We start from the raw sequence: 14,467 nt of genomic DNA, 5'->3' as shown, positions 1-14,467 counted from the left end.
GTGTAATGGGTATAAATATCTAAATTTACTTTTGTGCGATGCATATCAATTGCTGGAGTAACGAAAAAGCTGGCTGAGAAATAAATGTTGAAAACAAAAATTTATTTATTCAGAACAAATTTAATTTTGACAATGCTAAACCGATTTACATATCTGTATAAATAATGCAAATGTTCAACAAATATATGTCCTAAAATGCCATTTACTTATACAGAAAACACATAAATCGGCAGAAATCTTTTGTGTGAAAAGCAAGGATCTTGTATTAATTCATATTTGTAAATTTTGGTTATGGAGCTGCTGTCATATCATGTCAAAAAATATACTTTTGTATTCAATTTGTTTTTGTATTCAAGCGAACCCTTTTTTTTGAGCCAAGGTTTCTTCTTAGCCCGGTCACATGGTCACCATGCGGTTTTTGCCGGAGGAATGCATTTATTAACAAAAAAGACTCAAGTGCTACATTTTGAGGCAGCTGCTCGACAGGCCAAAAAAACAAAAAAAAAATTAAATTAAAATACAACCAAAACAAAATGCTAGTTTTTTGCACAAAAATTTTCTCACGTAACAAGTACACCAGCCAGACATGGATCGGGAAAAACTTTTTCAGAAAACTGAAAAGTCCGACAAGACCGGACCAAGTAATTTACTTCGGCACTGAAAGAAACCGGAGATAACTTAAGTTATTACATTTTAAACATGAATTACTAATAACAAAGCTAATGTTTTATTTTGCAAATTGTTTGTAAGCAATGCGATTGATTACTTGTTTAATCATTTTTTATCTGATTGATTTCAAAAAGGGGTTAGCAATAGTTTTTTCCGTGTGCCAAACAACCGAACAACTTGTTGTTGGCCAATTTTTTGGCGTCTGCGCAATCCATAAGAGGGCATTAAAGCCGCTGCTGCTGTTGGCCGATTCTAAATATCAGGCAAGGCGCGATTGCAAGTAGCCAGCAACTGAAACTTGGCAAACTACAGCCTTGGCTAATGGCCAGTCAACGGCAACTGACATGGGCGATATCGGCCGGCTCTCTTGGCCGAAAAGCCGAGCTTTTTTAATGGCTGAGTGGCCTTTCCCTGCATGTGTGCCTGCAATTTGGCAGCGTATGACTAAGCCCTGCCCGCTTATCTTGGCCAAGAATTTGACTCTTGCTCTTTCAGTTGGCCACTACGGACCAAAAAAAGAAGCAAAAAAAGGCAGAAACAACCAAAACGATACTGTGCCGGAATTTTAGTGGAAAATTTTCACACGAAATTCAACAAATGCCCGTTAATTGCTTGACAAAATAAACCTTTTCGCGAATAAAACGTCGAATGGGCCCGTCGATAAAGAAGCGAGCAAATAGTAAATAGCCGCCAAGAATTGGCATTGGCCGGCCAAATTATCATTTTGCACAATCACCTCGATCACTTCGGTGTCAGACACTCACTTGTTAAGGGTGTCACCGCCAAACACCTATGGATAATTCATACATTCGTACTTGACGATCGTACAATTGGTGAGAAGTATCCCAAAAATTACAAGATTATACAATGAAATGTCTGGGTTTTGATTTTGGATTGTAATAACATATGCATATATGTTATCTAAACGTCTTTGTTGCTAGAAACTAGTTTGTATTCCCTCTAATTGTTTGTTGGTTAAACTTTTGGCCAATTTATAATTGCCGCCTACCAATTCTTCTCTTGCTAATTATTAACAATTCAGTTTAATATATTGCTACATTTTTATGCCTGGTATTATACTTATCTAGGTGTTTTCCATGGGCAAATCAGAAACTTTTCCACATCGCACTCAATCATTTCATTTAATTTACGAGCAGATAGTGTACTATTAGTGTTTTCGAAATTAGTACATAGTAACCATTCTAATTGCCAGATAGAGTGCTAAATCACGTTTTATCTATAGATATTAGTTGGCTGTGTTTATAGCCGAACACTTTGTTTTTTCGGAAAATTTCCCCAATTACAGTTTATGGCCAAATAAAAATCCACACAAATAAATGGGTTATCGTTACCATGACCAAGAAATTTTCCTAACAACAAACTAATATAATATTTACTCGGCCAGTGGGAACTCGAATTGCTTATGCAAGAATTCCGCACCCAAGTCCTCATTAATTCACAAACATGTCAAGCACATTATTGTGGCTAGGCTAAAACAATAATAGTAATGATGCCAACCCTTTTGGCCAGACATGAAGTCATCTTCAGGTCCACAAACAATTGGCTAACGACGCCATACCATCGCCATTCGATCACAGAATTGTAAAGTGAGTCCCTTCCCTAATGGCGGAAAAATGTTGTTTACCCAACAACTGACCATTTCGATTCCAATACCCATCCCAAATACCAATCCATTTGATAGTAGACATCTGTATATATATTTATATATATGCCATCGCGATTAATTTTCACTTTCCGCTCAATGGGGAGGATAAGCAACCAACCAGCCCAACCTGTCCCGTGTAATCGTTAACTTTTTAATGGATTCTGTTAGAATAACAAATTCGATTTAATCGATTTTTTGCTTCGCAGCGATTGCTTTACCAGTTCGACTTGTATTTATTATTAATCGATGATGCACACGCCGCTCATCAATTGAATTGAATGTATTCGAGATGCTACGTTCAATTCGATGATAATAACGCCTAATTTTTAATAATTCAATTTTGGTAGCACTTCTCTTTGTGGCTTCATCTAGTTGAAGTTGGTATTTGGACTTTTGTTACGTTTTCGTTGTTAGCATCGAGGTGATAAATAAAGCTGAAAATCGTGTCCGAGCGTTCTTGAGCCTTTTATTCATGGCATTCATCATTAGACGCCGTCATGATTTGAATGAATAAATAGATGACTCGAACGGGGGATGTGGCTCCCTGTGAATAATAAGGAGTTTGGCCACAGTGAGCAGCTTACTAAGTTTGAAGTTACCAGAGTTCCGTGTTTGGAAAAAATACTTTGCAACTTTGTTTAACCAAACATTGGTTATAACCACTGGAGGATTATACATATATACTTTAGATTTTTCGTTGCTCCAGGGAAACGCTTTCTCACAAACATTTGGCTTATAAGTCCGGCTTAAGCCGATAATTGTAATTCCTTGGCCAACTTTTACCGCCTCGGGCTCTCTGGATCCACTCATGTCCCAGCAGCTATAGAAAAAAAATAAGATTGAAAACTTTAATTGAAAACAGCAACAAAGCCAGCATAAAAACCAAATCAAACTCGAAACAAAGTCAAAAATCCATTAATAATCACTGCAGTGCATATGAATGTCAAACTGTGGGATCTACAGCAGATACTTCCTAATTAAGTGACTTTAAAACTGTAACTGCATTACCATTAGTTTTTTATAATACCAACTTTATTGTGGCAGTTAAAAATTGATGTTATTATTGTAATGGCTTATTAATAAATACTTAATTAAGAGAATGTTGAAAATGTTGTATTTTTTTGTTTTTTTCGTATAGCAGGTGGTCTTGTAAGCTGCAGCTGATTGCCAAACTGAATTGTTGCAATTTTTGCAATGGAGGAGGAAACTTTGCAATGTTGCACGGCTGTTGTTGTTGCTGCTGTTGCATGCTAGTGGCATTGCCATTGTTGTTGGCGTTGCAGTTGTGCAAACGCATACAAAACACACATTAGGCATCATTTTGCATGTTTAGCATGTTTTGCATTTTGCGATTGCCCAATTAACCCGCATATATGGTATTTTTCTGGGCGCTAATAAATTTTCAAGCCTACGTAATGGGAAGGGGGTGTTTACGATGACAAACAATTTGCATGGGACTCTTTTTTTTTGGCCCAGACATCTTGGCTGGCACGCCTACGAATGTGCCATTGTCTCGGTTACTGGCTAATAATGTTTGGCTATAATCCTACGTCAAAGTCGGATATTTATATGGGAACTTTTGCGCATTTCTCTGTTTGCCAGATAACGAATTATAGATACTATATCCGCAGTAATTAGCAAGAAACCAATTCGCAGAGCTTAACTTTCACCCCGAAGACGCAAAACAAAACACACATGATATTGCCCCTCGGGGGCACTTTAATTAAATAATTTGTGTGTGCATAAATATTTGTTAAAGTCTTAGGCAGTTAATTCTTGCAAAGCTCCATTGTTTGTCTTCCTAAAAGGTTTGTGTTTTTTTTTTTTTGTATTCTAGCCAGCAAATATGAATATATTATAGTTGAGATTAAGAAAAAGACATGCGGAGTGCAGTTCGGAATTTCGAACAACGTTTCATTGAACAAAAGAGCGAAAAATAAAATGCAAAATGTTAACAAAATGATGTCAAGGCATTCACTTTCAAAAGTAGCCAGAAATTTCAATACAAAAGGAGAGAGAAGAATTACGCAGGCATATAAAAAATATATAATTTGTAAAACAAAAACCTGCTGCGGCTACTCCAACTCAATTAGCCCAACTACAAGTGTTAAAAAAAAGCAAAAAAAAAAGAGAAAAAAGGGGCAGCAACAACATATTGTGTTGGTTAAACTTTTGAGCCCCCCCATTAAAGTCGGGATCCCTACTACCCGTCTACCGACCCCATTAAACCGAAACACACTCTCGTAAATCTCACGAACTTCTGGCATTCGACACTAAACACACCGATTTTCAACGCAGTATCATTTTTCTCGAGCATTTTATTCTTTCTGCACACTTTGTTCCTATCTGTTTTTTATGGCACAATTTACTTTATGATCTGTCTATAAGCAGAATTAAAACAAATTGTTTGGTGTTTTTTTTACACTATTAATTGCCGCCCAAGATGCTGAGGCTTTAGTACCGAATTCGAGGGAATTTTTTCTTCTTTTCATCGCCAAAAAAAAAAATAATAAAATAAAAGAAAAGGCAAACAAAAGTCAATGTCATTTGTTCCTTTGTTTCACGGCGAGATGAGAACTGAATTTTTAATTCGTTTCCAAAATGAGTTGCTAAGGAGGGTTATGGGAATGGATATGTAATCGGGTTAGATGTTTGATATGGTGGCATTATGCGAGTAAAAAATTCTTGGAAAAACATTTGTAAACCCGTATATTTTATGATAAAGATACATATCTCTAAGTTAGGAATTTCACAGTTCAGAAACTCATTAGTATTAAAATGTTTTTGTAAATGCTGAAACTGAAATAAAAGCTGATAAACTCGCACTTTTCACTCTTGATTTCTAAGCTATCTGAATTTTCCGTATAATCGCAAGAATGCCAATATAGATGCTGGCTTAAACCCGGTTTTGTCTGATTCTGAGGTGTGTGCTGCCAATCGATTGTCGAGAGAATACAATGCTGTACAAATTTATGCCATACATTATAGTTTATTCATTTGTTCAATTAAATGCATTCCAATGCGTTCGCACGTACCGAAAGGCTTCCTTCAACTTACTCCCTATATGACTCCTCCGGACTGCCCCCCATCTCGTCCAGCATTGCCAAAAGTTAGGCGACAACCGCACATGACACACATGCCCAAAAAAAAAAAAATAATAAAATAAAAATACATCTGACGAATGCGAATTGCGAAACTGTTTAATTTAGTTGCGAGTCACTTTTTTTATCGTATTTATTTTGAGACATTCTTGGGTGCCTCTGAGCCGAGGCTGCAAAACCAGAGATCTCAGCGGAGAATTCAGAATTTACGATTTATTCGACCTGACATTGTGGAAGGGTGGGGGGAGGGGGGTCAGGTTGGAGAACCACACACAGAGGAGCATGGCTAAATTGATATTTATGTGCGAGTGGGGCCCACACTAAGTAAACATTAGAATCAACTTTTCAAACTTGCAGTTGACACAGTTTATGCTAGACAAGCCGCCAACAACAACCAATCGGTGCACCTGAGCGCCGAACAAAGCTATGCGAATACAGTGGAACCTCTAGTAAAAGAAACCAATGTGCAAAAAAATATGCGAAATATTAGTCATATGAAACTATTGCTTCAACTTGTGTTATTAGGTTTTGGTTTTTGAGAGTAGATTGGTTGCTGCGTGAGTAGGCTTCACTGTACCTATCCGCGGGCCCTCGTCGGTTCGCTCTTAACAATAATAAATTGCATTTTCTGTTCAACTCTGCGGCTTGGCCTATTGAGAACTTTCAAGTGTTTGGTGCCCAAACAAATAGCTTCGATGTGGTTCTCCGTTGGCTTTTGCATTTTAAGCTGCCTGGGAAACACCGAATCCCAGTTCTCGTTTGGGAAACAAACGCAAATTTAGCTGTTAACAGCCAAGAAAAAAAAAGTAGAAAATGTTTAAAAATAAATGTTGATAAATGACTAGGCACATTCGGACTGGACAAAAGAAGTCGAGAAACCGAAATAGAAATATCAAATAAATAAATTAAAAGCGTTTACCTAATTATAAGATACGATGATCAATCAAAAAGCCAACAGATGTTGTTACCAAGCGAAGAGTAGCGGAAATACACGCGCATATGTCATATTAAGTAAAAGTCAGCTTGTTTTATTTTTTTTATTTTTTATTAATGATCACAGCAAATTACAGTGTCACTTTCATGTCATTAAATATTTATTGAGCTGGCACAAAGTTCTTCGTCGCCACTAATCACATTGCTTACAGAGGAAGTGGCTAAATTTCTCCCTCATCGAATGACTTACCCGCGCAGAGCTTGAACCGCTCCTGTGTAGAGGAAGTGCCTAAATTTCTCCCTCATCGGAAGACTTACCTGCGGAGGCCTTGAACCGCTCCTGGTTTCCTTAGTTGGGTGTTAATATTTTGCACACCAAACTGAAACTGTCCACATGGCAGCACTTCCTCATTACGCTTTTTGCATGATTTTGTTCACTCTTCTTTTCTTTATTTATTATTATTTTTTTTGCCAAGTGAAGGCATACAAAGTGTACTTTTCTTATAGGTATGATTTTTTTTTGTGTTGTGCTTAATTTTCGTATTTCATTTAATGTGAGCTGGGTGTTTAAAATGCGCGCTCACGCACAATTCGAGACTTGAAGACTTGCAATTATGGACAAAGGGGCGGCGGCATAAATGATAATGGGTGGGGCAGGGCCGGTGCAAAACAATTATTTCGCCTTTTTTTCTTCCCCTCTTCTTTTTTCGATTTTAAATATTTTTTGTTATATGTTTACCTTTTCTTACAAATTCAGCGCGCTTTCTTTGGCCGCTCTTACAAGGCGGAGAAAACGGAGGCGATGTCATTGCCCCAAGGGATCACTTCAGATAGTCATTGGTTAGATGATGGACGATGGTAGAGGGGGCGTATGGCGATGACTACTGGGCTTTCTCACAATCGTTGGCATCTATGTTTGAATGGCTCTTCGGTTGACATTTGCATGAACATAGGAAAAACGTAATGGTTGGTGGGGTGGAGTGGGTTCAGTCGAGGGAAAAAGTGAAAGCCAGCGATTTTATTGGCTGCCCAAAGACACCTGCAGACAGCCAAGGTCATTGCATAGAAACAAACTCAAAGCTAATGATATGGCCACAAACCTAACCAATTGGCTTTTGTCCGAGGTGCTATTATTGGATATTGGAAATTGAATATTGTTTATGGAGTAGCAACTGTGGCAAGTTCCTATGAATTCGCTGCGGCTGCGAGAATGGCCAGCCACTTGGCCGTAAATTACCATAAATTCCATTCCGCAGAACAGTTTAATATTTATAATTTTAAATCACGAGCACGACTGTCTGCACCTTTATAGTTGGCCATAAAAATCAGAGCCGCAAAATGGCCACAGCGATTAGATTAGAGCCAGAACGCGCCTGCAGTTGGCCAAAACACCTCGTCGCGATTAGACCAAGCAACTCGAAAGTGATGGATCTTAGAGGTTACCTTCCAGCTAGGTTAGTTACTTGCCTACCTTGGCCACTAATCGGTCCTCTAATCGGCCACGTACGTGAGAGTGATTAGGCTTGAAAATTGGGTTCAGTTCGATCGGATCGCTTGGGGCGAGGAAACAGAGCTGTTTGCCCAACTTTATTGTGTTTTAATTACGCTACTCACAGCGACTAAATATAGTTAGGTAAAGCGAATGGAAAATGTACTTTGTCGCGCCATAATTGCTAGGTTTTAAGTGTTTTTAAGGCATTTAATACTCGTACTTAATGACTCTTGATAGTTGCATCTTCAAGTGGCGTTTTTAGCAAACAATTCGCCATCTAAATAATGTGAAAATGTTAAATGCGAAACGGAAAACTGAAAACAGAAAACAGTGGGGCTCGTGGTGGCGTTTTTCATCTACAAACAGAAAACAGTGCTACAAAAAATAGTAATTATAATACCTGATACCGTAAACATTTGCATATTGTTGTAAGCTGTGCGAAAACACAACACAACACGAGACCAAAGGGAAAAAAACACATTACAGCTGCTGCCAAGTGTTAATCATGGGGTAATTTATTAGCCAGTTGACACTTTTTGGCCGCAGTTGCGGAAAAATTCACTCGAAATCGGGTGTGAATTGGTGGTAGTGTTGGGAGTGAAAGTGTGGCTTAAATTTGGAATTTAGCCTCCTAACACTCATTCATAAATGCGACAATAAAAGCGTGTTAATTGCGGTGCATAAATCAAAGGATGGGAACACTCAAGTTCTGACCAAGTTCAGGAATGGAATTTATTTGACTCGTATGAGTCGTTTGTCAAGCATTCAAAAATAAGAACACTGTCATAAAATATGGAAAAAAAACATGTGTAAAATAATTGAATCATTGAAAATAATCATATGCCTCATAACTTGTGTTACAAAACAATTTTAAACAACAATTTTTCCATTTTATATTTACTAAATGGAATTATTGGGTAATTAGTTGCTTATGACTAGTTACTCACTTGTTTGTACTGCCCAATTGATAAATTAATTAACTCATCTCCTGATTTCTTTTGCAGATCTTCCGTAACATGCTCTTGTCCAGCGAATATTGATTGGGTACATCAGCAGCTCAGTCCGAAAATGGCGGCCAGCAACGGTAACAAATCCACAATGGAGCACGATACCGAGGGTTGTGATGAGGTGGACTTTATAGTGGCCACGCACAACAATAACAACGATTACGAGGATTTGGGAAGCGTGAGTCAAGCGGTGATCAACACCAAAGTAGCAGCAGCAGCAGCAACACCAAACAACGAACCAAACAGCAATACATTGAAAAAAGCCAAGGAGCGTCGCACCCTTTTCCATTTCGGGAGCAACAGCAGCAGCAAGAAGCTGAGTCAGAGCAAGTCACAGGAGAGCCAGGAGGCGGGCAGCAAGGATGCTTCGCCGGCGACAACTGCTGCTCCACTGCCGCCGGTGCCAATTGGAACGCCACCGCGACAGCACAAGTTCGTGAAGAGCAACAGCTTGGCCAGATTGCTGGGCAACACCTACAATGCCAAGAAGTTCGAGAAGCAGGAGCAGAAGCGTCTGGCATCCGGAGCCGAGGGCGGCAAGTTCAACACCTACAGTGGGAGGCGGGGACGTGCGGGTCCCTATCTGGAGCGATTCAAGCGGGTGTCCAAGGAGGACGGCGATGTGGCTGGCGAGGATGACACGGTGAGGGTCACGAACGTCATTACCCTGACGACGGACTCGCGGGATTTGCTCTACGGCAGCCGGCAGGAGCATGTGGGTCGCACTGGGGGCTATGACCAGAACGATCAGCTCACCTCGAAGTCGAAGGCGTATCGCACGCTCACCCGCAGTTTGGGCAAACTCTGGAGGCGCACACACAGCGTGGACATTAGCACACCCGATCCGGAGTTCAAGGTCTCGTACCTGGGCAACGTCCTGACCGGCTGGGCGAAGGGTGAGTCAGACATTTAATCACAATGGGTTTCATACTAATGTTGCATCCTTAGCAGGTGAGGGTTGTGTGGAGAAGCAGCTGAATACGCTGTGGCGGAACTACACCCAGCACTCCAAGCCGGACGTGATCATGCGCCTGAAGGTGTGCGCCTCCGGCTTGAAGGCCACCACCCGGCAGCACGGACTCACGGAGTACTGGGCCCACAGGATCACCTACTGCTGTGCACCGAAGAACTATCCGCGGGTCTTTTGCTGGATCTACCGCCATGAGGGCAGGAAGCTGAAGCATGAGCTCCGCTGCCATGCGGTGCTCTGCAGCAAGGAGAAGATTGCCCAGGACATTTGCGATACCCTGAGGGTGAGTGGTTCCTACTGATCCGAATCCTGCAAGAGTGGAGAATGACTATCAACTGTTTTATACATGCATCAATCTAGAAATTACGAGATTATACTTGAGTGGTTCCGTATTTTAAATCAAGTATACGCATGACTAACCATTTATGTTTATCTATGGACTTTTTTCTTCCAATTTCATGCAATCTCTATGCGCGTTTTCTTATGTCGCTTTGTCTAGAAACTTCCAGTTGTATTAACTAATATAAGCATGCTCCTCATCCTGCAGAGATTACTATTTAAATCATAATGGATGTATTCAAATATATATTTTATTTTGCAGGAAAACCTGGAGAGCGCTTTGCGCGAATTTAAGCGCGAGAAAATTCTGAAGCAAAACGCTCGCTTGAGTTTGGCCAACGCTGTCTACGACAATCCGAGCTTGCCGCGCCGCAAGATCATGCTGAGTGTGGGCGGCAACAACTACAGACCGCCGCTGGAACGCTCCAAGTCGGCGCCCAAGCTGATGGCCATCGAGGAGGCCATTGGCGAGGAGGAGGGCGATGAGATCGAGGACACCAATGAGCCGGAGATGATGCCGTGCTGCCAGAAGGACTCCCTCTATCCGGCCATGACGCTGGGAAGGCGTCGCTGTCGTCGCGGACACTCCATTCGGCGTACGGGCAAGATACAGGCCTTCTCGCCCTGCTGCAGTTCGCACATGGCAAAGGAGTTGCCGCAAGAAGAGACCAAGAAGATGGCGGCGGCGAGCAGTTCCGCCAATGATGGCTCCGATTCGGACGACTTCGAGAAGCTGCTGAAGTTCGATACGACTTTGAGTAATGAGTTGTTGCCGTACTTCGACATGCAGCTGCACAAGAACAGCAGCCAGAGCATGGTGAGCCTGAGCGAACTCAAGGAGGAGGAGGGCGAACCGCTGAGCCTCCTGCCCACCATTAACAGCGATCCCAGCGCCGACCCGGAGGCGGACTACAATGCCGAAGATCACGATGTAACCGCGCCGCGACGCAGTGGCGTTTGCAGCGATGGCGAGGAAGACTTCCTGGACGATGCGGACGACCATTACTTCCGACATGCGGCCATGCTGACCATGTTGCACCGCAGTTCGATGAGGAAGATGCGGGCGGCCGATCAGACGAGTCTTAAGTACCGCCATCAGACCCAGTCATCGATCTCCTCCAATGCGTCCAGTTCGACGACGGCCAGCACTTCGGCGGCAGCGGGCGGAGGATCCACCCAGCAGGGTCTGACCAGTCCGGACAGCGACGAGGGTTCCATATCCAGCGGCTGCGAGACGGCCAGCACAGTCACAAATGCCAACCACGAGGAGTACAACGGCAAGCGGGATAGCGATCCCGGCCAGCTGGAGCAGTCGCCGGACTTGGAGCTGGAGCAGGCGCAAGTGCTGGAGCAGATGATGATCTACCAAAGACTGGAGCAGCAGCTGCGCAACAACAGCGGCGATGCCACCAATTACAGCAGCTCGAGCAGCATCACCCTGAAGCGCAGCAATTCCGGCAGCGACAAGCAGGAGAGGAGCGACCATCCGGATGACGACAACAGCGACAGCGACGAGAGCGGCTACGTGGAGTTCCAGGAGAAGGAGCGACCGGGTCAGCAGCCGCTGATCAGCGAGGCAAGCGTTACGCTGGCCAAGATTGCGACCGTCAAGCCGCAGGTACCACCAAAGCCGGCTCCACGTCGCTCGCTCAGTCTCAACGCGGCGTCCACCGGCGCCTCAGCGGGCTCATCCGCTGGCAAGGCTCCGGGCACCGCTGTCTGAGCGAAATGCTTTAATCACAACGGAAACCCGTCAACAAATTGTTATTTCTGCACACCCGTCAGCGACCATAGCAAAACACAAAGTGCAAGAAATTGAAATCCTAGTTGTAGGTTAGCCATTAGCACCTAGCCGTTAAGTCATTTGTTGTTGGTTCATCGAGAGGAAAACCTAACGATATTCCCCCATCCCCCATTTCCCATCCCATCATCTAAATCTGTGCCCCTTGATCCAAAAATAATGAATTTATATTGTACGCCTTTGTAAATAAATTAGTCGCCCTACGCACTGCATGTACTATATACACTTACACGATTGTCATTGATGAACTGTATCTTACGTATCAATATAAATTATTATCTGAACGGTGTGTGTGCTGCACAGAGGAAAGTGTGAACAAAATTGGTTAAATTATATATATATATCATGTCAAAATTCGATTTATGTTACATTTAGAACGAGTTATAGCCCTAAAATAGAAAGAACCTAAACCAATTTTGTACTGTTTGTTCTCTGTGACCTTATTGATTCACTTGTGATTACATCGATTCCATTCCCCCAGAGGACAGGCATTCTTGTGCGGTTGAAGAAACCAGTTTATGAATTTTAATTTCATTCCAAACTTGAGGCAGTTACATTGAACATTTAGCAGATCTATCTACTGGCAGATTGTGCTGCTGCTGGGCAGCAAGTTTTGTTGACGCAACATATAGCAAACCGTGCCGCGGAAATCGCGCAGCGAATGGTCCTGCAGCTGCTGATCGAAGACCTGTTGCATGTGGAAACGAATACGAATGTGAATAAGAAAACCAGTTGAGTGCATTCGATTACGGCGACGATTGATCGCGGCTACTCATACTTACGCCATTGTAGACGATGGTGGGAATGAAACTCGGGCTGTACTGTTTGGTCACCAGCTCCGCCTGCAGCTGCAATTTGGTGCCCGTCTCGCTGGACAGGCAGTGGACCACATCGGTGAGCAAGCCCGCCTCATTGGCACACTGCGTATGGAATGATAAAGGTATATATAATGGGTACAATGGACACAATGGGCGTTAATCAGTTGGGCAAACACAGCACAACGAGTACGCGGAAGGTAGATTACCTGATCAATGCGGGAGTAATCCGGAGCCAACATCTGGCACACCACGAATTTCACCTGTGCCGCCTGGTTTGCGGTGCTGTTGATGACGCAACTCTGGAGGCGATTGCCCTTGCACTCAGCCGGTCCGTGCTGGCAGTGGAAGATGGCACCATTGCGCTCCGACTGCGATTTGCCGAAGGGCACTAAGAGTATATCAATGTACTCCTCGAACTCCTCGTAAACGGGTCCCAGCTGATGCATAAAGTTCCTGCTGTCCGGGCACAAGGACTCGTAAAGGAGGGTGATGTGCAGCTAAAAGAAAAGGCATTTTTATTAATTGGTCTAAAGATAAAATCTTTACGATGGCCTTTCACCTTAACTACTAATTGGGGTTCGCATTATACAAGTAAATATTCACTTTGGGCTACTGAATAATTCTAGAATCTAGATTCAGAGGAATTTACATAGAGAAAGTAGTGATTTCTTAATCATATAAACTAGTTCTAGCTTAAGCCCAATTTAAATAGTATAGAACACAGAACACAGCTTAGTATAAAGTTTGGACGCAGATAAGTGCTAGAAACATTTGTTCACTTAAAAGCCAATGTAAACAAAGAAGCCAAAGGCGTTGGATTGCAATCAAACCTTGTTGGACTGACGCTTCTCCCGGGGCTTCTCCTCGAGCTTCGCCCATCCGAGGGACAGAATGAGGAGCAGAAGGCTTGCGGTGGCGGCCAACTTCGTCATCTTGTTACTAGTATTTTGAGCTTTGGGTAGGCAAATCGATCGACCTTCGACGATGTGCGGGATTGAAGGTTTCTGTGTCCGCAGCGAATGCCAAGCCCAAGCTAACGCGACCGTCGGACTCGATTTTAGTTGAGCAACTGAGCGCCGCCGTTTTGTCACATTCGGCGCTTAATTTTGGCCAGCAGCGAACTGGGAACGGGCAGAGCTGTTTTACCACCTCTCATCGACGTTCTCGCAGGCAAGCCGGTTTCTTGACTCAGCCAGATTTCGATTTAAAAAGCTTAACTAAGCATTCATACATTTAACGGATTCGCAATACTATAATTAACACTTTTGGCTAAGTGCAAATATTGGGAAGAAGTTACTATGAAGGCTAACAAACTTTTTATAATTTGCCTACAACTCTGCTATTATAACTTGTATTATGTTTATGTACTTTTATGCTAGATATGCATAATTTAAAGTTTAAGTTCACCTGTTTCATATTCAACTTAAGCTGCTCTTTAATATTCTGGCATATATTTTCCAGTACCGCGTAATATGTAAAAGTATGCCATATCAGAAGGGACAGCATAAAGGATAGTATTATATTCACACTTAGTCTGTTCATGTCTGCAATAAAGATATCAACTAGTAACTACCTTTTCCATATCAAACTATTTTGCATGGCCAATTTCACGGAACCGTTTAAAATACAATTATTTGCTATTTTTGCCTAAACTCTGTAGCGCGCACTATT

At 42.4% G+C, this 14,467-nt stretch overlaps 2 protein-coding genes across 6 annotated transcripts in view; one reads left to right on the top strand and one right to left on the bottom strand.

Moving 5' to 3' along the window:
• The window catches only part of LOC6728758, a 33,641-nt gene extending 21,249 nt beyond the window's left edge, over positions 1-12,392 (top strand). The window contains exons 1-4 of one of the 4 annotated variants that reach the window (XM_016175048.3): positions 7,806-7,823; positions 8,866-9,764; positions 9,820-10,121; positions 10,440-12,392. In XM_016175048.3, coding sequence (XP_016035433.2) covers positions 8,930-9,764; positions 9,820-10,121; positions 10,440-11,900 — 2,598 coding nt within the window. In that variant the 5' untranslated portion in view covers positions 7,806-7,823; positions 8,866-8,929 and the 3' untranslated portion in view covers positions 11,901-12,392. Of the gene's footprint in view, positions 1-7,805; positions 7,824-8,659; positions 8,779-8,865; positions 9,765-9,816; positions 10,122-10,439 lie in introns of those variants that run through there. The other 3 variants (XM_016175049.3, XM_016175052.3, XM_016175051.3) reach the window with 3 other exon arrangements.
• Positions 12,393-12,475: 83 nt separating this feature from the next.
• On the bottom strand, positions 12,476-14,348 carry LOC6728757 (GILT-like protein F37H8.5). 2 transcript variants are annotated; one of them, XM_016177109.3, is made up of 4 exons: positions 14,204-14,348; positions 13,003-13,293; positions 12,761-12,898; positions 12,476-12,666 (listed from the first exon to the last, which is right to left on the bottom strand). In XM_016177109.3, exons 1-4 carry the CDS (start codon positions 14,336-14,338, stop codon positions 12,556-12,558), a joined length of 675 nt encoding a protein of 224 aa, XP_016035430.1. In that variant the 5' UTR covers positions 14,339-14,348; the 3' UTR covers positions 12,476-12,555. The 2 variants fall into 2 exon arrangements, with proteins under 2 accessions (XP_016035430.1, XP_002104092.1); XM_002104056.4 differs by lacking the exon at positions 14,204-14,348 and adding an exon at positions 13,627-13,879.
• Positions 14,349-14,467: the final 119 nt, after the last annotated feature.

This window comes from Drosophila simulans, chromosome 3R (assembly GCF_016746395.2).
Source record: "Drosophila simulans strain w501 chromosome 3R, Prin_Dsim_3.1, whole genome shotgun sequence".
Lineage (NCBI taxonomy): Eukaryota > Metazoa > Arthropoda > Insecta > Diptera > Drosophilidae > Drosophila > Drosophila simulans.
Note: the sequence above shows the minus strand (reverse complement) of the source record. Positions and strands in the feature narration are given on the sequence as shown.